Below are 26,401 nucleotides of genomic sequence, written 5' to 3' on the forward strand. Positions count from 1 at the left end.
CTGGGCCATCTGCCAGCAGCCCCAGAGGAACGGGACATATTAACCTCTTCCTGTCTTTCCCAAATGTGCTGCGGACCTTTTGGGGGTTGAGCCCCCCCCTACCCTGACTCGTTAAGAGACAAGCAGCAGGCCTAAGGACACAATCCATCCTTCCCTCAGGCCTTTGAAGCAAAGCCAGGCTCCCTCCCATATATCCGGTGTCCTTTAACGTGACACCGGATTGATGATGCGTGGGGGCTCTTGGGTTGCAAAGGCCACCCTGGGGAGGAGAGGGAGTCCTGGCTACATGGGAGGCTGATTCCTTACAAGGGACTTTATGATTCCATCCAGAGGTCCTTGAGCTGCCATGCACCGGCCGGGCCCGGGGGAGCCATGCGTCCTCCTTCCCCACTCCTTCAGGAGAGGTAGGAGGAAGGAGCCTTGGTTCTTAGAGCTGGAGTGTTCCCAGAGAGCCGTCCAGAGGCCCTCAGCCCCCTCCCCTGCCAGGTGGCTGCTCCTTGTGGCACAAGCATCAGGCCCAGGGCCAGCTGAATCCCAGCTTCCCTGGGGTCTCTCCAGGGTGGGAGGGGCAGGGAGCCTTTAGGGCAGCAACTATGGAGAGCCTGGTGAGCCTCGGGATCTGGGGTCTTCAAACCCAAGGAGCAACCCTTTGGGAGAGGCTGCTCCCACACCCCACCTCTTCACCCACCCTTCTGAAGCCTGGGAAATGCCAGCACAGGGGCCTGCCAGGTCCCAGCACCACCAAAGGCATCCCTGGGGCCAGCCTACTGCACAGAGGCCTCCCTGCTGGGGCACTGACAGCCACAGTGGACATGGGGAAGCCCTCTCCTGCTGGCCCACCTCGCACGTGGCATGGAGGCCAATACCACCCACAGCTTTTACTTCCTCTCAAAGCTCAGAGCAGAAGACACAGGTCCAGGGGAGCTCAGTTGAAATGTATAAATCAGCAGTCATTTTTTCACTCTTAGCTAAAAATTTTCAGCCATGGTTATTAATTTTTTTAATTAAAACCTCTAATTTGAGGGTCTCTAGAGGCTGCTGGGTTGAGCCCTAACCTAGTGTGGAAGCAGGGGAGGATCCTGGCCTCTGCCATGGCTGAGCTTTCAGGACGAAGGGTGGGCCTCTCTGGACAGGATCCAAGTTTCGTTCTGGACGGAGTAAACCCCAGTCCCAGCCGGCATGAGCCACTTTTCCGGGAACTATCAGGGCCCTGCTGCCATCCCCAAAGGAGGCAAAAGGACTATGGGTGGCAGCCATCTTTCCCCACCCCACCCCCTCCTACTTAAAAGAACCTTCCTGGCCCCCATCATGGGTTGGGTGAGGGGCAGGGATCCTCTACGAGTTATGGCTGCCTAGGCTTGTTCCCTGAAGGCTGGGGTGGCAGAGTGAGCCAAGTGGGGGAGAGGGAAGGATTCCTCCAGGCCCTTACATCAGCCTCTCCTCTCCCCGTGACTGGGCCACAGAGGGATGATCTGCTCTCTGAGCAGCCTCTTCCTCCACCTCCTCCCCCAGCAAATACACACAAACACTGACGACTCATAAAGATCCAGGAAGCGTGTGGCCTTGTGCTGCCTGACCCTGGCCACACACACCTGCGGCAGCAGGAGCCCAGCCCATCTGTTTACAGCATATTCAGCAGTTGCTCCCAGGAAAAGCCCTTCTCAAGAAAGGAAAACTGGTGAAAGGGTTTGGTTGGCCAAGCGCGGCTTGGGCCTGAGGAGGCCATGCCCACGGTCCCACGGCCACCTCTCATCCTCGCTCCACAGGTACCTCACCCGCTGGTCTCCCCGCTCCGTCAAGCCCATCTACAACAAAGGCCACCGCTGGAACAAGGTGCGCATGGCCGTGGGGTCCCCCCTCCTGAAGGACAACGTCTCCTACGCGAGCAGGCCTTTGGTGCTGTATCACTGACTGAGAGCACGGCCTCCCGAGAGCCGGCCGTGAGCTCATCCTGCACTCCCGCCCCATCCCACCAGGGTGGCCCGGCTCCTCCAACGTGGATGGCACGAGGGCTAGCAGGTCCAACACTAGTGCCCTGGGCCTGCTCTGCAACAGAGCTGGGCGCTGGGTGCAGGTGGGGCAGTCGAGTCCCCAGGCAGCTGCTGTGGTCTTGTGACTGGCCTGGGCTCATTGCTGGTGGACAGGAGCTTTGCCCACAGGAATGTTATAAACCAGACTTGTACTCACCCACTGGGTGTGCGCCCACTGCTTGGGAAGTGCGGGGGGCTCAACCCGTTTCCGGCCAGTTACTGAGCATTAAGTCACTGATCTCTTGTGATGGGCCATGTGAATGCAACAGGGGAGTTCACGGGCCAAACAGGTTCCCTTCCTCTCTATTGACAGCTGTTAGCTTTTTGGCCAGGAGGGCTGCAAGGAGGAGGTAAGTTAGGCTGCCTGGCCCATGTGCAGCTCTCATCTGAGTCCAGGAAGCTGCCCTCCTCAGAGGGCTCCTGGCTGTCACCCCCCCCTGCCATTTCCTCCCACCTTTCTCTCTCGTTAGCACATTCCAACCCTCTGCCACTTGCTCTATTTGAGCTGGGCCTCTCCTCAGCCTGGACACCAGATGGAGGTGGAGATGAGGGGAGGCAGCAGCACAGAACAAACAGACCAAATTCACTGGACTTTATGAAAATACTGTTTAGACTCTCCAGACTCCCCAGGCAGCCCTCCTACAGCATGAACGGCAGGTCGATGTTCTTCTCGCCAGTGCCCACGTAGATGTAGCCATAGTTCTTGGTGCGAGGAGCATGGTAGAAGGTGAGACCTGGCCAGAGCAGGCTGCGCAGCACCACCAGGGTGTTGCCTCTCTCCATCTGGATGCTCCAGGACCCTGAGGAGGAGCAGGAGGCAAGGCCTGGGCACTGTGGAGGCAGAGCCCTGCCGGCCATGCAGAGGCCCCAGGCTCCGGGCAGCCAGGCCCGAGCATTAAGGTCCAATGGGAAAAGGGAAGACAGTTTAATTATCCCGACACTTTACTCCTTCTGATTGCTTTTGAGCCGTTTCACTGCTCATTAAAACCACTTCCAGAGGGAGGGCAAAGGAAATGAAAAGAGGTAAAACTCAAAGCAGTCCGTTTTGTTCCTGTCAGCAAGTCTGGTGAAAGGTTGCGTGGGGGAGGAAGCTGAATCCACAGTGCACAGGCAGAGGGGAGCTGGGGCTGGGCTAGGAGAGGCTCCAGGCTCCCTCTCACCCTGCGCTAGGGGTGCTCACTGGTGGCCTTCAGTCCTGGTGCGCTTCACTGCTGTTTGCCATTTGCGCTCTCTTCCCCAGCCCAGAAGCCTCTGCTCTGAGATGGATGAGACCTGACCAGGCTCACATAGAAGTGGGGCCGTTTCAGGCCTCCCAGCTCAGTAGCCCTTTCTAGCAGCCGGTAGACTGGGAGCCATCCTTGGCGGCAGGGTACTTGAGCTGCAACTAATAAGCCTTTGTCTGTCCTGGGTTCTGCCCGGGTTTCTGCTCCCCAGACGGGAGCAGCCCAGCCTGGGGCTGAGCTGTGCAGCCGTGAGGACTTGGCGGGAAGGGCCTGATCCAGCTCCAGAACCAAGGGAGGGAGCCGTTGTGTGGGAGGAAGGAGCCTGGGAAAATCGCCTCTGGATGCAGATCTGGAACTTCTATTCCCCTGCGCACTGAGGCCTCTCCCGGCCCAGCCGCAGCTCTGCCCCAGGCCCTGCCAGAAAGGCAAATGCTTTGAAGGTTTTGGTGCTGGACCAGCCAGTGATGCGCTGAGAACTGCGCCTAGGCCTTCATGAGCTGCCAGGTCAGCCCGGCTGCCTAGCTTCCACTGCCCCTCTGCCCCCAGGCCTCCTCCAGCCACAGCCCACCATGGTCACTCCACACCCAGCAGCCTCGGAGCTCAGGTCCCACCCTCCCACCCTGAATCCAAGAGACCTGACCACCAGGCACCCCTGGCTCTGATGGCAGCTCAGCCCTACTCAGGGTGCCAGCGCCTGCCCAGGTCAAAGCCAGAGCTTTTGGGGGGGGTGTAGGTCAGCTGGCCTTGGGCTGCTTAGGGAGAGGCCACCTGGAGGCCACCTCAGCACTGTGCAGTGGCCTGCACCGAGTGCCACCACCCATGCAGTGAGATGATGAAGCAGAAAGCAGTGTGGGCTTGACCCCGCTCCCCCAGGCCCGCTCAGTGCTGGCCAGACAGCATTAAGAAGAAAGGTGTTCCTGGGTTCCCAGAGCTCTGGGTGGGGCACTGCCTAGGTTGGGAATGGGGGCAGTATCTTTCCTGGTCAGAGAAGTGGAGAGTATTTCCCCTAGCTCGCAGCTTTCCTCTGCATATCTCCAACTCATAGACCTGCCCACAGAGTTCTAGAGGCCTTAAAGGCCTGTTGCTTTCCCAGTCACTCGTTTCAGAAAACAGATGGCCTAGGGGTAACCGGAGAGGGGGTGTGACAGAACAAAGTGTTCCCAGTGCACTGCATTCAGCGTCTGGCCAGAAGCACAGGCCCCCCCCCCAGAAGACAGCCCCTGTTAGCCCCCCCTGCCAGTTCCCAGAGCATCGTCTGGGGTGTCCCTCCCCGCCCTTGGAGACCAGGGCCACACAGCCCCCCTTGAACTGAAAAAGGTCAGGCTCTGCCCACCTGGGGAGGGCAGCTTGCAGCCAGATGCTGCCCTGGAGAAAGAACTGGAATCCTGGAGTCCCCCAGCCCAGACCACTGTCAGCAGTTCCCTGTTGCTGGCGCCTTGGCACACCCTGGGCAAGGGCTGGGTCCTGGCCTCCCCTGGCACCAGCCTGCCCACCTAGGGTTTGGCCACCGGTGGGCCCAGGCTCATCAGCAGGGGCTCTCCCCACCCCACCCAAGAGCAAAGAGAAACTGATGGGGATGCTAGAGAAATACATTGCTGCCTCCAGGGTGGGGGCCGGTGCTGAGCAGGCCCAGGGTGCCGGCCGAGTACAGGAGCGGCATGGGAAGTGGCCGGCCAGCCAATGACACTACCTCCTCCCTCCCTTGCATTCCTGTCACACTCCTTTCCTTGTCCCTGGCGCAGCTTGTCGCCCAGGAAACACACACTCAACATGCCAGGAGTCATGTAGTGTCTACCTGGGAAGCCAGGCGCTTGCTGTCACCTTCACCCACTTTTCTCACTGCAACTGCTGGAAAGGCTGGGCCCAGCCAGCCACCACTTGTGGGACTCCAGGGAAAGCAGCCTCCTGCGGCCCTGGTGTTTCCATTCACAGCCCCTGGTCTCTCCCAAGTCTCCCCAGACCTCCCCTCCGGTCCCCTGGCAACCACTCTTCTCCACAAGCGCTCTTCTTCAAGGGTGTGGTGGGAGGGATATAAGCTGGTAAATCAGGAATGGGCCCTCCTGCACCAGCAGGAAGTTCCAGGGCCTCACCCGCCTTGCCAATATGGAAACCTCCGGCTGGGGTAGGCTCCTTCCTCATAGTTACATTCTCCTGCCTGCCAGGAAGGAAGGCAGCAAAGCTCTGAGATTAAGTTTGAGGAGTAGAGTGGACCAGGCTGGGGTTCAGGGCTGTCCAGGGGCAGCAGATGGCTTAAACCGGTCCTCAGACCAGCACCACACAACTTGTCACACACACAGAAATGGCCATGGGACCCTTCTCAGAGCAGCCACTCCCGTGACACCAGGGCCACAGTGCATGGGAAGGGGGTGGGGGCGGGGTGGGGAACCAGGCGGAAGAGTTCCCAGTCTTATTGATGAGCAAGGCCAGGCCCCCCGGTCCAGAAGACCGAGCACCTGTCACCCAGGCTTCCACAGGGCTGGAAGGGAGGTGCCACCTGCACACACCCCAAGAGAAGGCTGATCCTGGACACCGTGTTCCCCGGCCCTCTTCGATGCTGTCCCCCTGGTCCCCCGCTGCTTTCCAGGGAAGCAGGCCCCTTGCTGCCCTCTGCTGCCTGAACTGGGCATTGTGCTGGAGCCTCAGCGGCACTGTGCTGAGCAGTTCCTGAGATCTGTCAGCTCCGGCCCAGAGTGGAGCAAGGAGAGGCGCTCTGCCCTCTACCCAGCTCGCTCTGCTTCCCAGGACACCTGCGACTTCGCTTGTGAGGCACCTTGTATTTTACTTTTCTGTTTCATTTGATCTTTCCAAACCTCTGTGAGGCAAAGATGGTGTCGTGTTCCCGGCGGCGTCTCTGGTGCCTGGTACATAGTAGCTGCTCAGTGGCTATTCTTTGCTGATAGAGTGGAAGATTAAGGAGCATTGAATGGCAAGAGTACTGCCTAGAAATCTGGCGTCCTGACCTGGTACTTCATGTGTCATCTGGCAAGAGCCCAAGCTCAGAGAACTCTTAGCTGTTGCCCTGTATCCACCAGGAGGATGGTTCCGCTCCCAAAGCCCTACTCCCACACAACTCCGCAGACCCCAAGGCACAGTTAGGAGGGCATTAGTGGCCCCAGGCAGGGCCAATCTAAGCCATACCTGCTCACAGATGACATGAAGTTCCCCTGAACAATTGCCTCAGACCCAGAAAGGAAACTGATCCTACCTGGGCAGAAAACACGGCTCCCAAATTCCACCCCTCCAGCCAGTGCTGGTGTCCCGGGGAACTCGGGGTTTTGGCCTCACTTAGCAGCCCAGCCATTCTGGCTGCTGTCTGCCTGATGGGGCAGCCTCCCAGCCGCTCCTTTTGCTCTTTCACTGGAAGATAAGGAAGGGAGTCTGGGAGCAAAGAGTGTCTGCTCTCCCCCGACCATCCACACTTTTACCCCCACACCATGGCCCCCATCAAGACATCATGAGAAAAAGCTGGGCCCGAATTCCTGGAGGCTTTCTGGTGTTGGCTCTGGGAGGAAGGGAGCTGGAGGCCCAGAAGCTGTGGAGTTTCCCAAGGTCAGGTCCGGAGCATCCCTCCCCTCAGGCCCACACACACAGGAGATGTCAGGAGCCCTCAGCCCCTAAGGCTCCAGGACTATGGCAAAGTGCGGGGGTGGACTGGGGTGTTGAATCATTGGTTGACGCTTCAGCCCTAAGGCCCACCATTAGGGCAAGAAGTCTAGGTGCAAGGGGGAGGAGGCGCTCTTGTGTTACCCCCCCCCCCCCCAGTCACCCAGCGCTGTGGAGGGAGTGCCTCATCCGCTGGCCCTGGAGCATTCTGCTGCAGGTGAGAAGGCTGAGAAGTCAGCACCAGACAGAGCTTTCCAGCCACATACTGAATCAGGAAGGAGGGGCTGCTGCCGCCAGATTAGGGGCTCTAAGAGGACTTTTCTCCATCCACCATTCAGCCCATGGCGCCAGGTCCCACCACCAGTGTTCCTGGCTCCCTGTATCAACCAGGGATGTGCAGCCCCCTCCGGCCTTGCCAGGCGGGGAGCAAAGAATTGGAGGAGGGAGTCTGGGAAGTATGTCTGGTGGTTGAGAAATGCCCATCCCCAGTAAACCTTTTTCATCTCCCCCAGAGTTCCAGGACCCCCTTTTCCATGCTCAAGGAGGGTTCACTCTGGAGCCCCCATGTGGTGGAGGCCAGAGTAGCCACTCTTTGCTGGCAGTCCTTACCCACCTGGGACCCACGGCCCAGCCCCTGGGGCACTGCAGTACCCCTGAAACAGCCTCCAGATCCCTGGCTTGCCCCTTTCCATCCATCCATGCACCACTGCCTTGTTATCACAGACCTGCTCACAAGCCACCAGCAGCTCCTACTGCCTTGGTCTACGTCTCCTACCCCTTGGCCTTCTAGGCTCTCCTAGGCCTGCCCAACCCACCTCTAAGGCCTTTTTGCTACCGACAACAAGATCAGTAATAATTATTAATTTTTACTTGAGTCCTTAATGTGTTAAGCACTATTATAAATGTTTTCTATATGTGTTAACTCATTTAATTCTCATAACAACCCAATGAGGTAGGAAGTATTATTCCCCTTTTACAAATTGAGGCACAAGGAAATTGAGGGACTTGCCTGAGGTCACCCAGCTAGTATGCAGTAGATTCAGGATTCCAACGCAGGCTTTCTGGTTCTAAAGCCCTTTCCTTTAACAACTACTGCCGTCCCACCCCTACCCTGAGTTCCAGCCCGACTGGGTTGCTCATTGCTCCTCAGAAGCGTTTCCCCTTAGTGGTGGGGGTGACTATTGTCCTGCCATTCCCAATGTCCACTTAAAATGAAACACCATCTACTTGACACCATAGTTAAGGCCAGACCCTTGGAGTCCAATGCTCTAACACTTAACTATGTCCTTGGGTTTAACTCTCTGAGCCTCTGTTTCTTCATCTATAAAATGGGGGTAATAGTATCTACCTCATAGGTCAGCTGTGAAGATTAAAATGAGATAACGCATGGGAAGGACAGTACAATGTCTGGCACACGGTAAGCAGTGTCATTGCTTTTATGAGTAGTTACTAGTATCATTATCTTTGCCATCATCAACAACAGATCCCTCCAGTTCTCAGAACACCAAGCATGGGGAGGGAAAGAAGCAGGGGTGTTGAGTCAGTGCCTTGGGTCTGGCCCCCGAATGCCCAGAGCCTGGCACCTGTCCTGGGATGCAGCATCCAAGCAAGAACATCTTCCAAGGACATGCCTGTCTCTACTGGTGGACCCCAGGAAGGAAATGGGGTCTCTGTGACTCCACCAACTGCTGGCTGTATGCCTGGGCCAGGTGGGACCTGAAGCACAATAAGGCCTCTGGAGACCTCCCTGGTGGCACGGTGGTTAAGAATCCACCTACCAATGCAGGGGACAAGGGTTCAATCCCTGGACCGAGAAGATCCCACGTGCCGTGGAGCAACTAAACTCGTGCACCACAACTCCTAAGCCTGCGCTCTAGAGCCCACGAGCCACAACTACTGAGCCCGCGCACCTAGAGCCTGTGCTCTGCAGCAAGAGAAGCCACCGCAATGAGAAGCCCACGCACCGCAACGGAGAGTAGCCCCCGCTCGCTGCAACTAGAGAAAGACCACACGCAGCAATGAAGACCCAACACAGCCAAATAAATATTTTTTTTAAAAAGGCCTCTGAAGTTGTATGTTTTATGATTAAAAAGTACAACCACTTAACAGGAGGCAAATGTATAGAACTCATTTCCTTAGCAGGTGACCTCAGCAGGTCGGTCAGCACCCACTCACTGAGCACCAGCTGTGTGCCAAGCATTGGATCTAACCCTGAAACTAACCATTGCGATGTATGTATGGCTAGTATTTTCAGGGGTGTTTTCAGAGATGTTTTGGGTCGGGGGGAGATTCCCAATTTGCCTCCATTCAAGATTGGTATGAAAATCAAAAGAAACACTGAGAGACTTCCTGTCTGTGGAAGCACATGGAAGACAATCCTTTCATCTGCAAACACTTACCAGCTGTTTACTAGGAGCTGAGCCCTGGGGGAGCCCCATCCTCAAGGCCCCACAGTGAACCCCCAGTTCCCACCCAGGCCCTAGGTCCCACTCTTAGAGGAGAATGGCAGGTGGCACGGCCCACTGCTCTGACCTGGGGCAAATCCAATGTCCTCCAAGTAACAGGCTGTTACCTTTGGGGATGTCATGCTCCAAGGAGTCCATGAAGTCCAGGGAGGGGTCCAGGTCAGCCTTCTCAAGCAAGGTCTTGTTCTTCAGCTCAGCAGGCTCCCTGAAGTGGAAGTAGGAACTGAGCTTCTTGGCTTCAGACAAGGACAGTCCTACAAAAGGGGCAGCAGGTAGGAAGTGAAGGTCATTCCCAAACCCCACAGCCCCCTTCCTCTATGATTGGGGACCACGTGGAGGGGGTTGCAGAGGAGTCAGTCAGCTACTGACGGGGGACTGAAGGGTGAAAAGGGAGCAGGGTTCTCTCAGCCCGAACTTGGCTCAGATCCTGCAATGAGGACAGACCATGGAGGAGGAGGGTAGGAAAAAGCGGGGAGCCCAGCACCACACAAAGCCCCAGACCCAGGTGGCCAGATGCTCCCCCACCCTCAGGCATAAAAGAGTCAGGGTCCAGTGACTGGGTACCCCTGCCAGGCACAGATACCAGGTCATTGGGCACATCCTCCCAAGTGATGTGGCCACAGCTATTCTTCCTCTGAGAAAGTGGGCAGTCTCCCCTGGACTCCCAGGCACGTGTCCAACTATGCTCAAGAAGAGATGCCTTCTGGCCCTAAGAGATGCCTGAGAATTCACCTTCAAAGGTCCGATTGACACGGATGGGTCCAAAAGGGGTCTTAAAGAGGGCACCTCGGGGGATGACAGCCACAGCCTTGTCGATCTGGTCAATGATGGACACCAAGCGGGTCTCTTCCTTGATCTGGACCTGAGGAGACAGGAGACAAGCCACCCTGCCAGGGCGCTGTGCCCAGTCACCCCTGGTGCAAGGGCCTCAGCATGACCATCTGATCTGGGTCACCACAGTGTAGATGCCAGGGCCATGGAAAATCACGATGGTGAGTCCTCGCCTTCCCGCCCTCCGTTCCTTTCTTAAATGGGTGATGAGTGCAATATTTAAAACTTAAAAAAAAAAGCAGTCTCTCTCATTTCATCCTTGGCCCCCAAATTGCCCTCACTGGGGGCAGACATCGTTAATGGTTTTTTATGTACCTTTCCAGAAACAAACCATTCTATCATATTTTAATGTTGCTTATTTTGCCTTTTTAAAATATAAAAGCTATCATGCTCACTGTAGACTATCTGGGTAATAGAGAAATATTTTATAATATACCTAAGAAAATGAAAACCACTCATAATCCCACCTTCTAAAGGTAATCGCTGATAACATATTGGTATACTTCCTTCTATTCTTTTTTTCTATGCCTATATTCAAAGGAAAATTAGAGTTACAGTTTATATAGTTTCATGCCCTGCCCTCTGACTTAACATTATTTCTCAAGCATCATCCCATACTATTTTTACGCAGATGAAATTTGGTTATAATCAATATCAAGGGCAGCCCTGAACAAAAGGACTTCATAGAGATGTTTGGGAAAAAGCAGCACTTGACAGGGAAAACATGTCACTGGGAGCCCCCAAAGTCACTCAACCACCTGTTTCCCACGGGCTGCTGACTAGAATTGATTACGAAGGAGGAGACTGAAACTAAATAAGTGTCTAGGCCAGGGGCTTTAAATATGTCACCTCATTTAATCTGCACAAGCCTGCAAAGTAAACATAATGATCCCAACTCTACAGAAAATAAAACTGAGGGGAGGTTAAGTTTGTCAGGCGGGCACGGGGTTGCAGCTGAAGCATCATAGACCTAGACCCAGAGTTTCGGCATCACCTGGGTTCCAGTGCAGAGGCTGGGTTTTGAATCCCAGGTTTCTCTAGTTTCAGAACTTGGGCTGGTTATTTTTTTACTGCACAATCCCATTTCTAGGAGTTGATCCTTCAAATCGAGTGCACGCATGGGAAATGACGCATGCACAAGCTTATTCACTGTGGCATCGCTTGTCAGAGTGAAAACTTGGAAACCGACATTTCCATGAATGAGACGCCGGTTAAATATGGTACGTTCACACAATGGTAAAAAGAATGGAGAGGTTCTTCAAGGCACTGATGTAGAAAAATCTCCAAAATATATTGTTAGGAGAAAAAAGCAAGGTGCAGAACTGTGTGCATAACATGTTGCCATTTGTTTTGTTTTGTTTTTTAAGATAAAAAGAGAATATGTCGGGGTGAGGTATTGGCTGAGGTTTGTACTTGCATAAAATGTCTCTGGAAGCAGAGCTTCTCAAACTTAAATGCATATTTAAATCCCCTTGGAGGGACTTCCCTGGTGGCACAGTGGTTAAGAATCCGCCTGCCAATGCAGGGGACACAGGTTCGAGCCCTGGTCCAGGAAGATCCCCCATGCCGAGGAGCAACTAAGCCCGTGCTCCACAACTACCGATCCTGTGTGCTAGAGCCCACGAACCACAACTACTGAGCCTGCACGCCTAGTGCCCATGCTCTACAGCAAGAGAAGCCACCGCAATGAGAAGCCCCCAATTGCCGCAACTAGAGAAAGCCCGCTTGCATTAACGAAGACCCAATGCGGCCAAAAATAAATAAATAAACTTATTTTAAAAATAATAAAAATTAAAAATAAATCCCCTTGGAACATGTTAAAATTCAGATCCTGATGCCAGCCCAAGAGTCTGCATTTCTAACTCCCAGGGCATGGTGATGCTTCTGATACAGACTGCACTTTGAGTGGCAAGACTTGGACACACACACACACACACGCAACACGGTTATATTAATGACCCCCAGAAAGACGACCTGAGTGACTGGTGAATAGGGTAGGAGGGAAACTTTACTATATTCCTTTTTGTGAATTGTGAACCAAGTGAATGTATTACCTAGTACAATACACATTTATACAAAAATATAAGCACCTGCGCACACCCCTTGCCCCAGAGCAAAGCAGACACCCCTTCTTCCCAGCCCCAGCCCCATAGCACGGCTCCCCCGAGAGCTGCCCAGCCACTTTAACACCCTGTCATCACTCAGGAGTGGTGTTACCCTGGGCAAGTCACTTAACCTCTCTATGTTTCAGTTTCCTCCTCTCTACCACCTGGAAAGTAAGGTACCAACTTCCCAGAGCTGTGAGGATGAAGCAATGGGACTGATACAGTGGCACAGGGCCTTACACACCCAGCACCCCAGGCCCAGCTCGCCCCAGTGGCAGTGATTATAAACGTTGTTTCTGCCGCAGTGTGCACTGGGCTGGGGTTTGGATGGCCCAGGTCCCTTTCATTTGGGTCCTCCTCCTCCTCTTGTCTTCACTCACCACTACTTCTTCTTCAAAGACCTTTTCGCCCTCATTCACCTTCTGCAGCTCGGTGTGTTCATACGCATGTGAGGGGTCCCCCATGAAGCGGCCCTTCACCACAGACGTCTGCATCTCCATCTCCTCCGTGGCAGGGGGCAGGAGGCTCCACTCCATGCAGTTCAGGCTGCCAACAACATCTCCATCACCCCGATTCTAACTCCCCTCTCACTCCAGCTTCCTGCCCCCGCCCCTTCTCAAGAGAGGTGAGGCCCAAGAAGAGCTGTTGGGAGTCATATCTTTCCCCTATGAAGCACTAAGTGCCTGTGGTGCACCCCACCCCACACGTGATGAAATTCAGCATGCCAAGATTCCAAGAGCTTCTTCCTAGATAGATATCTGGACTGTGAGGTCCTGAATGAGTTTCTGGAAGCTGAACTTTCCTCAGTTGCAGGTGCCTCTGCTCCTGTGGGCCCCAAATTCATGCTCAGCCTGCCTGCTGAGCTGACAGCATGGCCATCTCCCCCCACTTCTCAGGAAAGCCCAGCCCAGGCCCAAGAAGCTCTCCTCCTCCGAGGTCTTCCCTTCTTTCTCACATCCTGCCAGGAGGGGATATCCTCCCACTCCTCCCTCATCCATGTAAGGCCTGCGTCCCCAGCCTGCTCTCTGATCACGTTTCCTCCCTTCACTCTCCACTGGCTCCTTCACAACGTGAAAATGCCCCAGCTTTATAAAACAACAGCCCTCAAATCCATGCCCCTCTAGAAAATTCCCCTTTCCTGTCCCGCCCACTTCTTCCCCAATTCTGAATCATAAGCGAGAACAATTTGCTCTGTGGCAGCCCTTGCTCTCCCTCACTTTCACTCTCTGACCACTGCACCATGATTCTGCCCCTGGCACCCCAAGAAACTGCTCCAAAGAAGGTCATCCATGGGACCTAAAAGCCAACAAACGCGGGCTTCCCTGGTGGCGCAGTGGTTGAGAGTCCGCCTGCCGATGCAGGGGACATGGGTTCGTGCCCCGGTCCAGGAAGATCCCACATGCCACGGAGCGGCTGGGCCCGTGAGCCATGGCCGCTGAGCCTGCGCGTCCAGAGCCTGTGCTCCGCAACAGGAGAGGCCACAACAGTGAGAGGCCCGCGTATAGAAAAAAAAAAAAAAAAAAGCCAACAAACGCATCTCCATTTCTATCTCCTTTGACATCTCCCTTCTCCCTCCTCCAGTGCCTTAAGTACTTCCAAGGATCTATTCTCACTGCTCTTTTCTCTCCACAGTCTCACCTACCTGACCCCTAGAACGCCAGCTACTCCCTAGTTGACATCCAGAATCCAGCCACCTCTCACCACCTCCACTGCTTCCACCCTTGTCCAAGCCACCATCTACTCTTGCCCAGATATTGCAGTAGCTTCCTAACCGGTCTCCCCATGTCCATACCTGCTCCCCTTTCAGTCTAGTCCCCACCCCGCTGTTAAAACCTAAGCCAGATCGTGTCTCTGTGCAGAACCTTCCAGTGACTTCCCATTGAGCCAAGTCCTTACAGTGCCCCACAGGGCCCTGCACAATTGTCTCGGCCCCTCTCTGACCTCATGTCCTGCAATGGTCCCCCTCACTCACTCCTCTCTAGCCACACTAGCCTCTTCAGGGTTCCACACTACACTAAGCACACACCTGCCTCAGGGCCTTTGCACTTGCCTGGAATGCTTTTCCCTGAGATAAACACACAGCTTACTCTCTCAAGTTGCTTCAGGTCTCTTCTCAAATGTTACTATTTATAATAGTACCCCATCCTGTATTCTCTGTCTCCTTTAGCACCAATGCTAAGTGTATGCAGTATATGTGTATGTTTATTTATCGTCTGTCTCCCCTCCCCCACATACACACTAAAATGTAAACTCCATGAAGACAAGGACTTTGTCTCTTTTTGCAGTGGATTCCCCATGCCTAGATCAATGCCTGGCACATACTACGTGCCAAAGAAATAAAAACTGATTGGAATAGGGTGAGTCTCAAATCTCTATCTTCAGTCCAAATTTTTCTTCTGTACTCCAGATCTGTACTTTAATATGCCTCCTTACCACCCTGCCCCATAGGCACGTCACACCAAATTCACTAGGCCTTCCCTAGTACCTCCTGAATTCTCTCCCAGTGGGGGGCACCAGCACTTACCCAGCTGCCTAAGCTGGAAGGAAGGGTCAACCTTGACCTCCTCTTCACCTTTCCCCATTTAGTCATAAGTCCTGCCACTTCTACCACTTAAATCTTTCCAATCCCTCCCCTCTATTCCCTCAGCTACCTCCTCCTTTCAGTCCCCCTTCATCTGGACACTGCAACACACTTCCAAATGCTCACCCACTTCCAGACCATTCTACCCACTCAGGTCTGAGCAGGCTCTTCTTGACTAAAGGCCCTCAGTGGCTCCCCATAGCCTGTGGACAAAGTTCAAACCGCTTGGCCTCTCCATCCAGTTCAACATAACACCCTAGGCTGCCACTGCCATGTTTGTCTTCCCACTATTCTCCCAAAAAGCCCAAAGCCAGCCCAAGCCAATAAGCTTGCAGTTGTTCCCTCTAACAGGCATGCCTGTCCCCGACACTTTCCTAGAGAACTCCAGATCATCTCTCAGATCTCAGTAATCTTATCTAATTACTCTCTAGGAGAATGTCCCACCCTGGCACCCCTTTGTGTACACCTCTGTCCCAGGTTTAAGACACTTTGCTGTAATTGCTGGGTTACCCATTGGTCTCCCTTCCTAGGATGTGAATAACTTGGAGATAGGGGTGAGTCTTAGCCATCTTTTTAACCCCAAGTCTAGCACAGGATACATCCAATCAATGTTGGATTGATGCATGGATAGATAAATGAAGTCTCCAACTTCCTGCAGCCTCAACGGAATGCTTGTAAGATGATGAGCTCCCCATCGTCGGGGGTAGTCAAAAAGAGGCTGGATGGTCCTGTATGGCACTGTCCAGGGAAATTTCTTCAGTTCTAAATCCCTTCTCTCCCATTCCACATTCGTTCACTACTTCCTAGAGTGCCTCCTGTGAGCCAACACCTCCACCAAAGATGCTTCAGGACCCACTTCCAAACAGCTCCCCACCCCCCTCAAGGCTTCTGACCCTTCTCCAAACTGGACTCTTTGAAAACGCAGGTCCACCACCTGACGTCTACTCTGGGTCTTCATTCTCCAGAAACTTTCACCTTGCCCAGCCTCCGTTCTTGCCACACGTCCATTGTAAACCCACCAAGTCTCTAAGTTTCTCTGGCGCCCCTCCCCACGTATCCTCCCAGGGAGGACCTCGCCCACTCGCTTCCTGGACCTCTCCCCTTTCGATCCTACCTCGCACCCACCCCTTCCTGGCCCTCGCTAGCTCCCGGCTCCTCAGTATCCCCCTGTGGCCTCAGCCAGCCCGGGCGCCGCCTCCACCTGTACAGGGTCTTGCGCGGTGCGAGCTGGTCCTCGCTCAGGCCCTGCGCGATGTAGTAATCGTCGACGAGGCCGAGGATGCGGCCCCAGAAAAGGACCCGATCGAAACGGTAGTCGCGTTTAACCAGCATAAGGGAAGTGAGCAGTGAGGCCCGACGGTCCGGGCTGAGGCCCTGCCCACTACCGGACGCCAGCTCCAGAGACAATAGGAGGCTCTCTTCGTCCATTCCTCCAGCGGCTCTGCTCAACGCCTGCCCCGTTGCTAGGAGAAGCCGGTGTCCACTGAGACCCAAAGCTCCGCCCTTCCATCCGACCGGAAGCGGGATTTCACGCACGCGACCTCCTGCAGCTCAACCTTCTAGGGCCTCCTGCCAGCCCTTCTTCCCATGGAGCCCTTCCGAAAAGCCTGGGGGTACACTAGCTCCCTCCCGCTTCCTTTCCCGAGTAAGTGTCTGGAGGTGTTCACTTGTCAGGGCAACGGTGTGGTTTTCCCCCCAAATAGGCAGGATACAGTCGATAGGTTGGAGGTCCAAATAAGCCAAATTCTGGGGATATTTTTGTTTTCCCTAAGCCCTTTCACACGGTCGACATTTACTGAGTCCTCACTGTATATGCAGTTGGGGTTTGGGAAGAAAAATGCAACAGCGACACTAGCTATATTATTTCACTCCAGTCGTGTCCTTTCTTGGCCTCAGAATTATCTATGCAGAAAAGAATTTGAGATCCTCTTGGCTCTAGGATACCAAGGCAATTAATCCCCCGCAAAGCCAGGTCTTACAAAGACCTAGGCAAGGTGATGGGGGGGGGCGGTGAAGTTCCCCAGTGGCCCAGTGGTTGGTTAGGACTCCCCGCTTTCACTGCCTGAACACCTGAGCCAATCCCTGGTGGGGGAATTAAGATCCCACTAGCCCTGCGGCACAGGTAGCTGGGGCCTAGGCAATGGGGCAAGGTATAGGGCCATACCTTGGGAAAGGAGGGTGCGAAGAGGGGTACAAAATGGGTGATTTTATAGACTACACTCTCCCATCAACATTTTCATTTACATTAACAACTACATGTTCCCTACCACCTACATTTACCTACCTCAAGCCCCACAACTGTTGCTTTTAGGCGAAAGTGGTGGCAACAGATGGAAGGCCAGAACCCCACTGAAGCTGGGGCTCTTCACTCCCTGGGCCAGATACTATTTCTTCACATCCATCTCTGGAGTGCCCAGCCAAGGTTAAGAGATAAACAGGGACTTGCATAGTGGCGCAGTGGTTAAGGATCCGCCTGTCAATGCAGGGTACACGGGTTTGATCCCTGGTCCGGGAGGATCCCACATGCCAGAGAGCAACTAAGCCCGTGCGCCACAACTACTGAGCCTGCGCAATAGAGCCCGCGAGCCACAACTACTGAAGCCCGCGCACCTAGAGCCCATGCTCCGCAACAAAGAGAAGGCCCCGCGATAAGAAGCCCGCACACCACAACGAGGAGTAGCCCTGCTCGCCACAACTAGAGAAAACCCGTGCTCAGCAACGAAGACCCAATGCAGCCAAAAATAAATATTTAAAAAGAGATAAACAGGTGCCTCAGCAGGCTTGTTGTCAGAGAAGGAGATGGGATTTATTGATAAAATTATTAACTGGTATTTTAATTTCTGGATTCCTTTGGAGGACTCATGAAATCAGAATGACCTGTCCCCAATGCCAACCCGACAGAGAACTGTCTAAATTACCTGAATAATTACTTTGTTTTGATTGCCTAGACATTGTTTATGAAGGCTTTTAAAAGTAGTACTTGAGGGATCTGACTTGGCTTAATGTGTCTTACATCTCAAAACAATTTATAACTTGTTCAAAACTCTCCCTCCCTTTAGGCAGACCCCTTAGCCTGTCCCTTCCCAAGTGGGAGATATGGCCCTGCTCCTCTTCTGTAAGGTAATATCAGACACAAAACCAGCAAAGTCCAGCTGGTGGAATATGCTTCAAGTGGACACAGCACAGAAAAGATCTCAAACCTTTTGTTTGCATTGATTCCATACTTACTCCGCACCAATAAATGGCAGGTTCCATGTCACGAAACACAATCTGAAGCCAGAGACGGAAGTCCTGCTGCTTTCCAATTCTACCACCTTCAGTAGGGCAAACCCTGTTTAATTAGCTCAGAGTAAAATCACACAGGGTGTACAGCAGTGTAAAGCAGTGAGCCTCGAGCCAGCTGGACTGGGTTTGAATCCAGGTTTTGACACTTATGCAAGATATTCAATCTCATGAATCCAGGTTTCGACACTTATCTTATGCAAGTTATTCAACCTCCCCAATCTCCCCAAGCATCATCTATAAAACGGGGACTATAATATGAACTTTTCAAGGTTATTAGATTAGATAATGTATGTAAAGTGCTTAAAATCTACTATAAAATATAAACTATTTTCTTAAAATATAAAACATAAAACATTCTTCTTAAAACGTAAAAAATAGTATATATTGCCCCCATTTACACATACATACACACACACACACACACACTCCCAAACACACACCCCTGTCTCCAACACCAGCAGGATGAGGATTCTGTCTTCAACTTGCTTCCAAGAAATAAGCAGGTGTTCGCAGGGACAAAGGGCCTCAGTGCTTAGTGGACAGGACAGCATCAGGCTGGAGAGGACAACAGTAAGGCTCAGGATGGCCAAGCCAGAAATGTAGCCGAGGAAGGACAGCCACAGGCAGGAGAGCAGGGTTTGCCTGAGGACAATACTGCCAACAGCAACTGCCGGCAGCCACCATGCAACTGCAATGGAGAGAGGCAGGGCAGAATTCCAGAAGGGACATCTGGCCTCAGGGAAGTGAGCCTGCAGGGCAGCCTTGGTGCCTTAGCCTACGGTTCAATCAGGCTTTGCAAAGACTCTCTCGGTTTTCTTTTCTCAGCTCCCTTCCCCCATGTGACCTCTGCTCTGGGTACACATACTCACGTGGCAAGCAAAGAACATCGGGCTAGGAGTTAGCTGATGAGAACTCTTGCCCCAGCTCTGATATCGAACTGTTATAGAACCTTGGCCAAGTCACTTAACTTCCCAGATTGGCCTGGGGCTGATGAAGAGAAAGAATCATTAGTAAAAAAAAATCATGGAAGCCCAAAGCATAAGAGGCCAAGGGGGAAGATAAGATACTCTAACCTCAAGCCTGGAAAGTCTCTTTAAGCTAAAAGAGTTTCAGGAAAATGTAACATTAATCCATACATTTTATATTTAAGTTCATGAGTCATATCCACATTATGTCCCTGGTAAAAATTCTGAAAGGCCACAGCAAAAAGCAGAAAAGGGTCACCTCCATAGGGGTGTCCGTCTATGGGCCCATGTTTGCTTTCCAACCCCCAAAAGAAACACCTGACCCAGAACCCTCTGGGAAAATCAGCCTTTGATTCAAAGAGATGCTTGTTCAGTGATGATTATTACAGCCCTAACCATACCATCAGCCCCCCGGGAAGTCTAAGGGAGGCAGGCAGCCAGAAGGAGAGAACCTTCCTCTCGCCAGGAATTAACTAGCTCCAAGCAAGAGATGGGTGACTTGGTGCCACAGGGGGAAAGATAATTTAGCCATTGTGTTCACGATGAGCATTCCCATTCACTCGTGGAAACCCTTCAGTGTCACTGGTGCCTGGAACCAAATGTAATCCTCCCAGGCTGTAGCTGGGATGGCGGGTCGGCCACAGGACAGGGTCACAGTCAATTTGTGGCCCCGGCTGGGCACTCTATAGTTGAGCTTGGGTCGAAACCAGTCTTCTCCACAGTCGCGGTGACCCTGTGCCATGACAATGGTGCCCATGAGTGGAGGAACCTGCAGCTCACTGAAGGCATCAGCCATGAAAATGGCTCGGAAGAGGCGGCGCAAACAAGCTGCTGTGCTCAGGCTCGGGTCCATGCTGTTGGGGACCAAGCGGGACAAGTCAAGTTCATAGAACTCCTTGGGACTGAGGGCATTGCCCCCAAGGAGGATCAGCACTCGTGGTACTAGTGTCCTGGCAAAGAGACCCTCCAGGTGGCTGAGGACGCTCTCCAGTTCTGCCAGGGTTTGTTGGCATTTCCTGCTGCTCACCTCGGCAGTGGCCCGAGGTTTCTTCTTCACCACTTCCTCTGCCTGTGAGGACAAAGAATGGTGACAGAGAAGTTCTGCAAGGTAGGGGAAAGCTAATGACCTTTGAAGAACCCTCTGGGATGGAGCAGATTTATGGGACTGGATTTCCAGTTCAGTGAACTGCCACAGGCAAGACACTGGGTTTTATCAGAGGGTAATGTATCAAAAAGGAAACTACGTTCTTTGTACAAAATCATAATTCTTCCACACTTAGAACAGCAAAGACAGTGTTCTGAAGCAGGAGGCATCCAGAAATTAGCAACTAAAATACTCAAGGAGATGTGGTGGCACGGTAGGTGGCAAATTTTTGCTGTGCTGAGAGTGAAAACAAGACTGAGGATTATTTGGTCTAATAAATTCTGGAGTTCATCCTCCAGTTAAACATGGCAAATGGAAGGAAGGGAGGGATGGAGGGAGGGAGGGAGGAAGGAAGGAAGGCAGGAAGGAAAGAGGGAATGGAGGGAGACAGGAAGGGAGGGAAGGAGGGGAGAGAAAGAGGACTCCCAAGGGCAAAAAGAACTGGAAGGGACTTCCCTGGTGGCACAGTGGTTAAGAATCCGCCTGCCAACGCAGGGAACACGGGTTCAAGCCCTGGCCCAGGAAGATCCCACATGCCGCGGAGCAACTAAGCCTGTGCGCCACAACTACTGGGCCTGCACTCTAGAGCCCAAAGCCACAACTACTGAGACCGCGTGCCACAACTACTGAAGTCGTCATGCCTAGAGCCAGTGCTCCGCAAAAAGAGAAGCCACTGCAATGAGAAGCCCGCGCACTGCAACAAAGAGCAGCCCCCACTCGCCGAAACTAGAGAAAGCCGGCGCACAGCAACAAAGACTCAACACAGCCAAAAATAAATAAATAAATAAATTGCAAAAAAAAGAACTGGAAAATAGACAACAGTGTCCAAAGGCAGCAACAAATTTCTGGAAGAGAGAAAGCAGACGGAAGAGTTCGAAAGAGCTGAATACCAAGTACTGACAGAGGGGACTCCCCTGAGAAGTTTGAAATGATTCACAATGCAGAAGCCCATAAAGGCCCAGGAATTGTCCACTTAAGCACCACAGAAGACAAAAGTGAACACATGGGGACTGAGGGAACACCTGTGCAAGGACCCTTAGATCACCTGCCAATTTCCTCCACCCAGACAGAATGTTTTGGAAGTCCTCTTTCTCTCTTTCTTTCCTTTCTTCCTATTTCTCTGATTTAGTAGTATTTCAGATGGGAGCACAGATAAGCATGTGTTCAATTTGCCATGTTTAACTGGAAGACCACTTCAGAATCACCTTTATTAGACCAATCTTCTTTCCTGTTATCACTACCATTACTTTCTCACCCAATATCCTTCAAGGCTATCAGCTAGCTCAGAGGCCCAGCCATGCACACAGAACTTTCATGACTTATTCTTAAATATTTATCAGACACCAAATAAAAGCCTCTAACATGAAAGAGACAAAAACAAATAAATAGGAAAAGGAATCTGGAAGAAACGGAGACACTGCAAGCGACAGAGAAAAGCTTCAAAAATACAATAATTAACGTCCACAGGTAAGAGAAGTTCATACAGACAGGAAACAACAGGATGCAATTTAAAAGGAACATGTAAAAATTAAGAAAAAGCTCTTAAGACTATGACTGCCAAAAAAGAAAAAAAACTGATATAAGTGTTAGAATATAAACTCAAGGAAGTTTATATAAATTTATATAAACATAATATAAACCCACAGAAAATATAACATAGAAACAAAGAGATGAGGATATGGACAGAAAAGACACTAAAATTAAAGGATCAGGTCTTCCCTGGTGGCGCAGTGGTTGAGAGTCCACCTGCCGATGCAAGGGACACGGGTTCGTGCCCCGGTCTGGGAAGATCCCACATGTCGCGGAGCGGCTGGGCCCGTGAGCCATGGCCGCTGAGCCTGCGCGTCCAGAGCCTGTGCTCCGCAACGGGAGAGGCCACAACAGTGAGAGGCCCGCATACCGCAAAAAAAAAAATTAATTAATTAATTAAATTAAATTAAAGGATCAGTTCATGAAGTCCAAATGCAACACACAATAGGAGTTTCAGAAAAAGAAAACAAGAGGAAAAGCAGGAAGGGTTAGACTATCAAGACTAGAGTGGGTAGAAAGGGGGCTTCCCTGGTGGCGCAGTGGTTGAGAGTCTGCCTGCCGATGCAGGGGACATGGGTTCGTGCCCCGGTCCGGGAGGATCCCATATGCCGCGGAGCGGCTAGGCCCGTTAGCCATGGCCGCTGGGCTTGCGCGTCTGGAGCCTGTGCTCTGCAACGGGAGAGGCCACAACAGTGAGAGGCCGGCGCACCGCAAAAAAAAAAAAAAGACCAGAGTGGGTAGAAAGGGACAGAAGCCATAGGGCTGAAACATCCCTTACAGCTGCTTAGGCTGACAGGCCTGAAGATTCCTTAGACGCCCTTTTTACCTGCCCACCATCTAATAGCCACAAAGTCTCCCCACCAATTTTCTCCCAAAGCCTGTGCCCACCTGGGGAGGTTTTCGGTAGAAGTGCTTAAGCTGTTCGTAGGGCAGAGGGAGTTGCTGGCGTTGGTACATGATATGCTTCAGAAGTTCACAAGTAAACCGACAGCACCCTTCCTGGCTGACAGGCCCGGGAAACACCACTGGCACCACGCAGACTCTGGGGCGAAGGGGATCCGAAGGGTTGGGAGGTTCCTGGGGGGAGGTGGTCTCAAGTTCTATCTGGGGGTCGTGGGTTTCCTCCGACTTCTCACACCACTCCAAATCTGGTAGGTGCACAGGGGGACAAGAGAGAAAAATGAAAAACTTAAAAGGCCAAAGCCAGTCTTCTCATTCCCTTGTGGCGACATCGGCCACCACTGCGGAGGCGACACCCCGACACATGCAGATTCCCTCCGCAAACTCCCCTGTGGGCGGTGGCGCGGAGGTTCCGGATCCCAGTTGCCTAAGGTGAAGTGACGGCGAAATTTGTGGGGAACGGGTGGAGGATTTCGGAGGCAGCGACTGGGGCTCTGCTCAGAAAGTGGAGGCCCTGATCTGGGAAAACCAGTTGAGAGAAAGTGTAGTCAAGCAGGGCCCAGAACCCGTCGCGAAAAGGGGGGTGAACCAATGGAATCCAGGGCCTTGGGGGCGATGGAGTCAACGGCGCCGAGTCAGAACTGGGAGGGACGCCGGGAAATGGGGACAAGGAAGACAGGCCAGAGAAGGGGCCAGGGGCTAAGTGACTGGAGGGAGCAGCGGTAGGGAGGAAACAGACTCCTAGAGCTCCGGACCCCACGCCTTACCAGAGACTGCGGCCGGGGCCTGCACTTCCGGCTCTGGGGCCGCCATCATGACCTCCTCCCCACTCTCCGTGCGGTTTGAATAGGCGCCCCGCGCAGCCTCATGGGAAACCCGGCCTCCACTTCCGGTTCCGTTGCCGGAAAGTGGGCGGGGCGCCGCGTCAGTGTGGCGGAGGCTGGGCTGGGTGGGGAATTGAGCTCTGCGCTCTCCTTCTTAACACCGTCCGGCAAGTCCGCTGAACCCTTCTCCTACAGGGAAACCATGGGTTCTCAGCCACTTAGCGCTGCCTTCCAAAGGACACCCGCCCGCATGCATCCGTTCTCTCCTGCGTTCCGTATTCGCTGCGCACCTACTTCGTGCCAGGCCCTGTCCTAGGTGCTGGAGACTCTGCAGCGAAGAAGCCAGAGGCAGGCGCTGTCCGCAAAGTGTTCAATGCCTAATGGATTCAATGCAATGTGATGAATTATATAGTAAGGCATACATGGGCAGCGGACGCGAAGAACAGGAGCGCCTAACCTAGAGGGGGTGGGAGTGAGGGGTGGTCCCGGAGGAAACTGAGACCTGTAGGATGAGTAAAGGTAAAGAGGAGGGCCTGGTGGTCCTGGAGACTGTTAGAAAGAAACAACCCCCAAACGGATTCACTTGTGCTAAATCTCACCAAGACTCATTTCCTAACCTAGTAGCAGTTTCAGCTTCTCCTGGAGTGGAATTTTAAACTAACCAGTCTGGAATTTCCTAGTCAGCGCTAGTGAGGTAATCTGCAAGATAAGTCCCCCAACATTCCCCCTAATCCTTTCTTTCCTTTTGCTTACAACCTCCTTATCCTACCCCCCCCTTCTATAAAAGTCTTGCATTTTGAACAGCCCCTCAGAGTGCCTTCGTATTTACTAGATAGGATGCTGCCTGATTCATGAACTGTTAAATAAAGCCAATTAGATCTTCAAATCTTCAGTTGAACTTTGTTTTTTAACAAGACCTTGAGATACAAGAGCATCCTCTATTCAAGGAATTAAAAAGAGTTCAGCTTATGAAGAGTTAAGGCTGTGATGGACAAACAGGAGCCAGATCATGGCAGGGCTTTATAAGCCACGTTAAAGCGTTTGAACTTGATCCCGTAGGGGAGTGGGGGAACCTTTGAAAGATTTAAGTAGGGGAGTGACATAATTACATTTACATTTTATAAATTTAATCTCTACACTGGGTCTAGATTACAGACAGGATAAAGGAGGAGGCAGGGATACCAGTTAGAGCTAGCAACTGGAATTACCCAACGATTGGGTTGGCCAAAAAGTTCGTTCGGGTTTTTTCCATACTATCTCACAGAAAAGATGGTGAAAGAGGCCTGAACTAGGGTAGTCACAGTGGGGTGGAGAGAACTGGGTGAACCCCAGAGATATTTAGGAGGTCCAGTGAGCATGGTGGTTGAGCCCAGGAAGAGGAGGAGGGGTAGAGAGAGACTGTCAAGAAGACAAGCAGGTTTTTTACTTCAGCAACTCTATGACCAGTTGTGCCATTCAGTGAAGGAGGGAACACCAGAGGAGGACCAGCTTTACTGGGGTATAGGTAAGGAGAAAAGATGAGTTCAGTTTTTGATAGGTTTGCTGTTCCATTGGACAGTGAAGAGATATTTAGGAACACCATTGGGAACAGAAATATGTATTTGAGAGTCATCAGCATGGGAGTAGATAAGATCACCCAGGGAAGCTGTATAGAATGAAAATGAGCAAGGATCCTGAAGACACTAATGTTTAGGGGATGAGCAGAAAGAGAGAATCTGTGGAGGAGACTGAGGAGTAGCCAGAGAAATAGAAAGAAAAATAGACAAGTATTAGGTGATAGAGGCCAAGAAAAAAGTGTGCTTCAGGAAGCAGGGACCAGAGATCAAAACATACCATAAAAGTATAATGATTAAAATACTGTGGTGTTGGCTCAGGAATAAACAGATAATAAAACAGAAGACAGTCCAGAAACAGATCAATGTATATGTAGATTTTAGTATATGATGAGGGTGACTTCTCAAAGCAAATAACTTGAAACAACTCCCTATCCATTCAGGAGGGGAAAAAAATCAAGTTAGTTCCTATTACACATCCTACATAAAGATACATTCCAAATCGATTAAACATCTACTGGAGAATAATCCATAATTTAGGAGTGGGGTTGGCTTAGACATGACAAAAACCAAGAAAATATAAAGGGGACTATTGCTAAGTCTAACTTTAAAACGTATGTAAATGTACTATACACAAAGAATGAATGACTAATAATTACATACCAGGAAAAAAGTCTGTATGTATACATCCATTATTTACCTCACAGGCAACCACATCATAAACACCTCATAAGCAACCCCTCCAGGAAACTAAACACATATAACACCTTCCATCTCCCAGGACCCTGATCTCCTCCTGGACAGACATCCCTGTTCAGCCTACTCCTCTGCCAGCCTTCACTCCTGTCTGTGGTAAGCCAGGTTGTTTAAGAATGGATATCAGAATGGGTTATCCCTTCCCTTCTCTTAAAAGTTCTCCACTTAGGAGACAAGGGAATTGGAAAGAATGAAGTGAAATTGTGTGTGTTGGGGTGGTTGAAAGATCTATGATGATGAGAGGACAAGTGTTATCAGGCAAGTGCAGCAGGCCCTGGTTATCAAGAAACCCCAGAGTTGGTGGTGGTGATAATGTTGGGGGAATAGTCTTAGCTCTCGCTTCCAATCCTCAACCTTCTTGAGATCTCTCACTCAGCCCCTAAGTAGCAGCTTCCCTGGTGGGGTTGTGTCCCTGGCTACGGTTGACCTCTGCAGCAAAACCTTCCTTTAGCTGAACAGGGTTGAGAAGTCACGTGTGCTTTCAACCACTGAAGACCACATAATTGGCCAGGTCTGCTAGGCCCTTTTACAGATTTTGGTCCTTCTGCTCTCACCAGTTTCGGGAGCTATATGTGGACAGCAACTACGTGATCAGTAACTTGCCTT

General features: G+C 52.0%; 3 protein-coding genes across 7 annotated transcripts in view; 1 reads left to right on the forward strand and 2 right to left on the reverse strand.

Annotated features, from left to right (window-relative positions):
• The window catches only part of MRPS18A (mitochondrial ribosomal protein S18A), a 15,899-nt gene extending 13,367 nt beyond the window's left edge, over nt 1-2,532 (forward strand). Inside the window, exon 5 of one of the 2 annotated variants that reach the window (XM_079933248.1) lies at nt 1,767-2,532. In XM_079933248.1, the coding sequence (XP_079789374.1) occupies nt 1,767-1,911 (145 nt within the window). In that variant the 3' untranslated portion in view covers nt 1,912-2,532. The remainder of the gene's footprint in view (nt 1-1,766) is intronic. The other variant, XM_079933247.1, reaches the window with a different exon arrangement.
• Nucleotides 1-16,689, reverse strand: part of RSPH9 (radial spoke head component 9) — a 19,061-nt gene extending 2,372 nt beyond the window's left edge. The window contains exons 1-5 of one of the 4 annotated variants that reach the window (XM_079933243.1): nt 16,040-16,689; nt 12,677-12,803; nt 10,054-10,183; nt 9,429-9,575; nt 2,554-2,830 (exon numbers count right to left, since the gene is read on the reverse strand). In XM_079933243.1, coding sequence (XP_079789369.1) covers nt 2,670-2,830; nt 9,429-9,575; nt 10,054-10,183; nt 12,677-12,803; nt 16,040-16,266 — 792 coding nt within the window. In that variant the 5' untranslated portion in view covers nt 16,267-16,689 and the 3' untranslated portion in view covers nt 2,554-2,669. Of the gene's footprint in view, nt 1-2,553; nt 2,855-9,428; nt 9,576-10,053; nt 10,184-12,637; nt 12,804-16,039 lie in introns of those variants that run through there. The other 3 variants (XM_079933241.1, XM_079933244.1, XM_079933242.1) reach the window with 3 other exon arrangements.
• A 749-nt stretch (nt 16,690-17,438) lies between these two features.
• Nucleotides 17,439-23,504, reverse strand: MAD2L1BP (MAD2L1 binding protein). Its single transcript, XM_079933246.1, has 3 exons — nt 23,430-23,504; nt 22,651-22,910; nt 17,439-20,157 (listed from the first exon to the last, which is right to left on the reverse strand). The coding sequence occupies exons 1-3, from the start codon at nt 23,476-23,478 to the stop codon at nt 19,645-19,647; spliced, it is 822 nt and encodes a 273-aa protein (XP_079789372.1). The 5' UTR covers nt 23,479-23,504; the 3' UTR covers nt 17,439-19,644.
• Between the last annotated feature and the right edge of the window lie 2,897 nt (nt 23,505-26,401).

This window comes from Stenella coeruleoalba, assembly GCF_951394435.1.
Source record: "Stenella coeruleoalba genome assembly, chromosome: 10".
Lineage (NCBI taxonomy): Eukaryota > Metazoa > Chordata > Mammalia > Artiodactyla > Delphinidae > Stenella > Stenella coeruleoalba.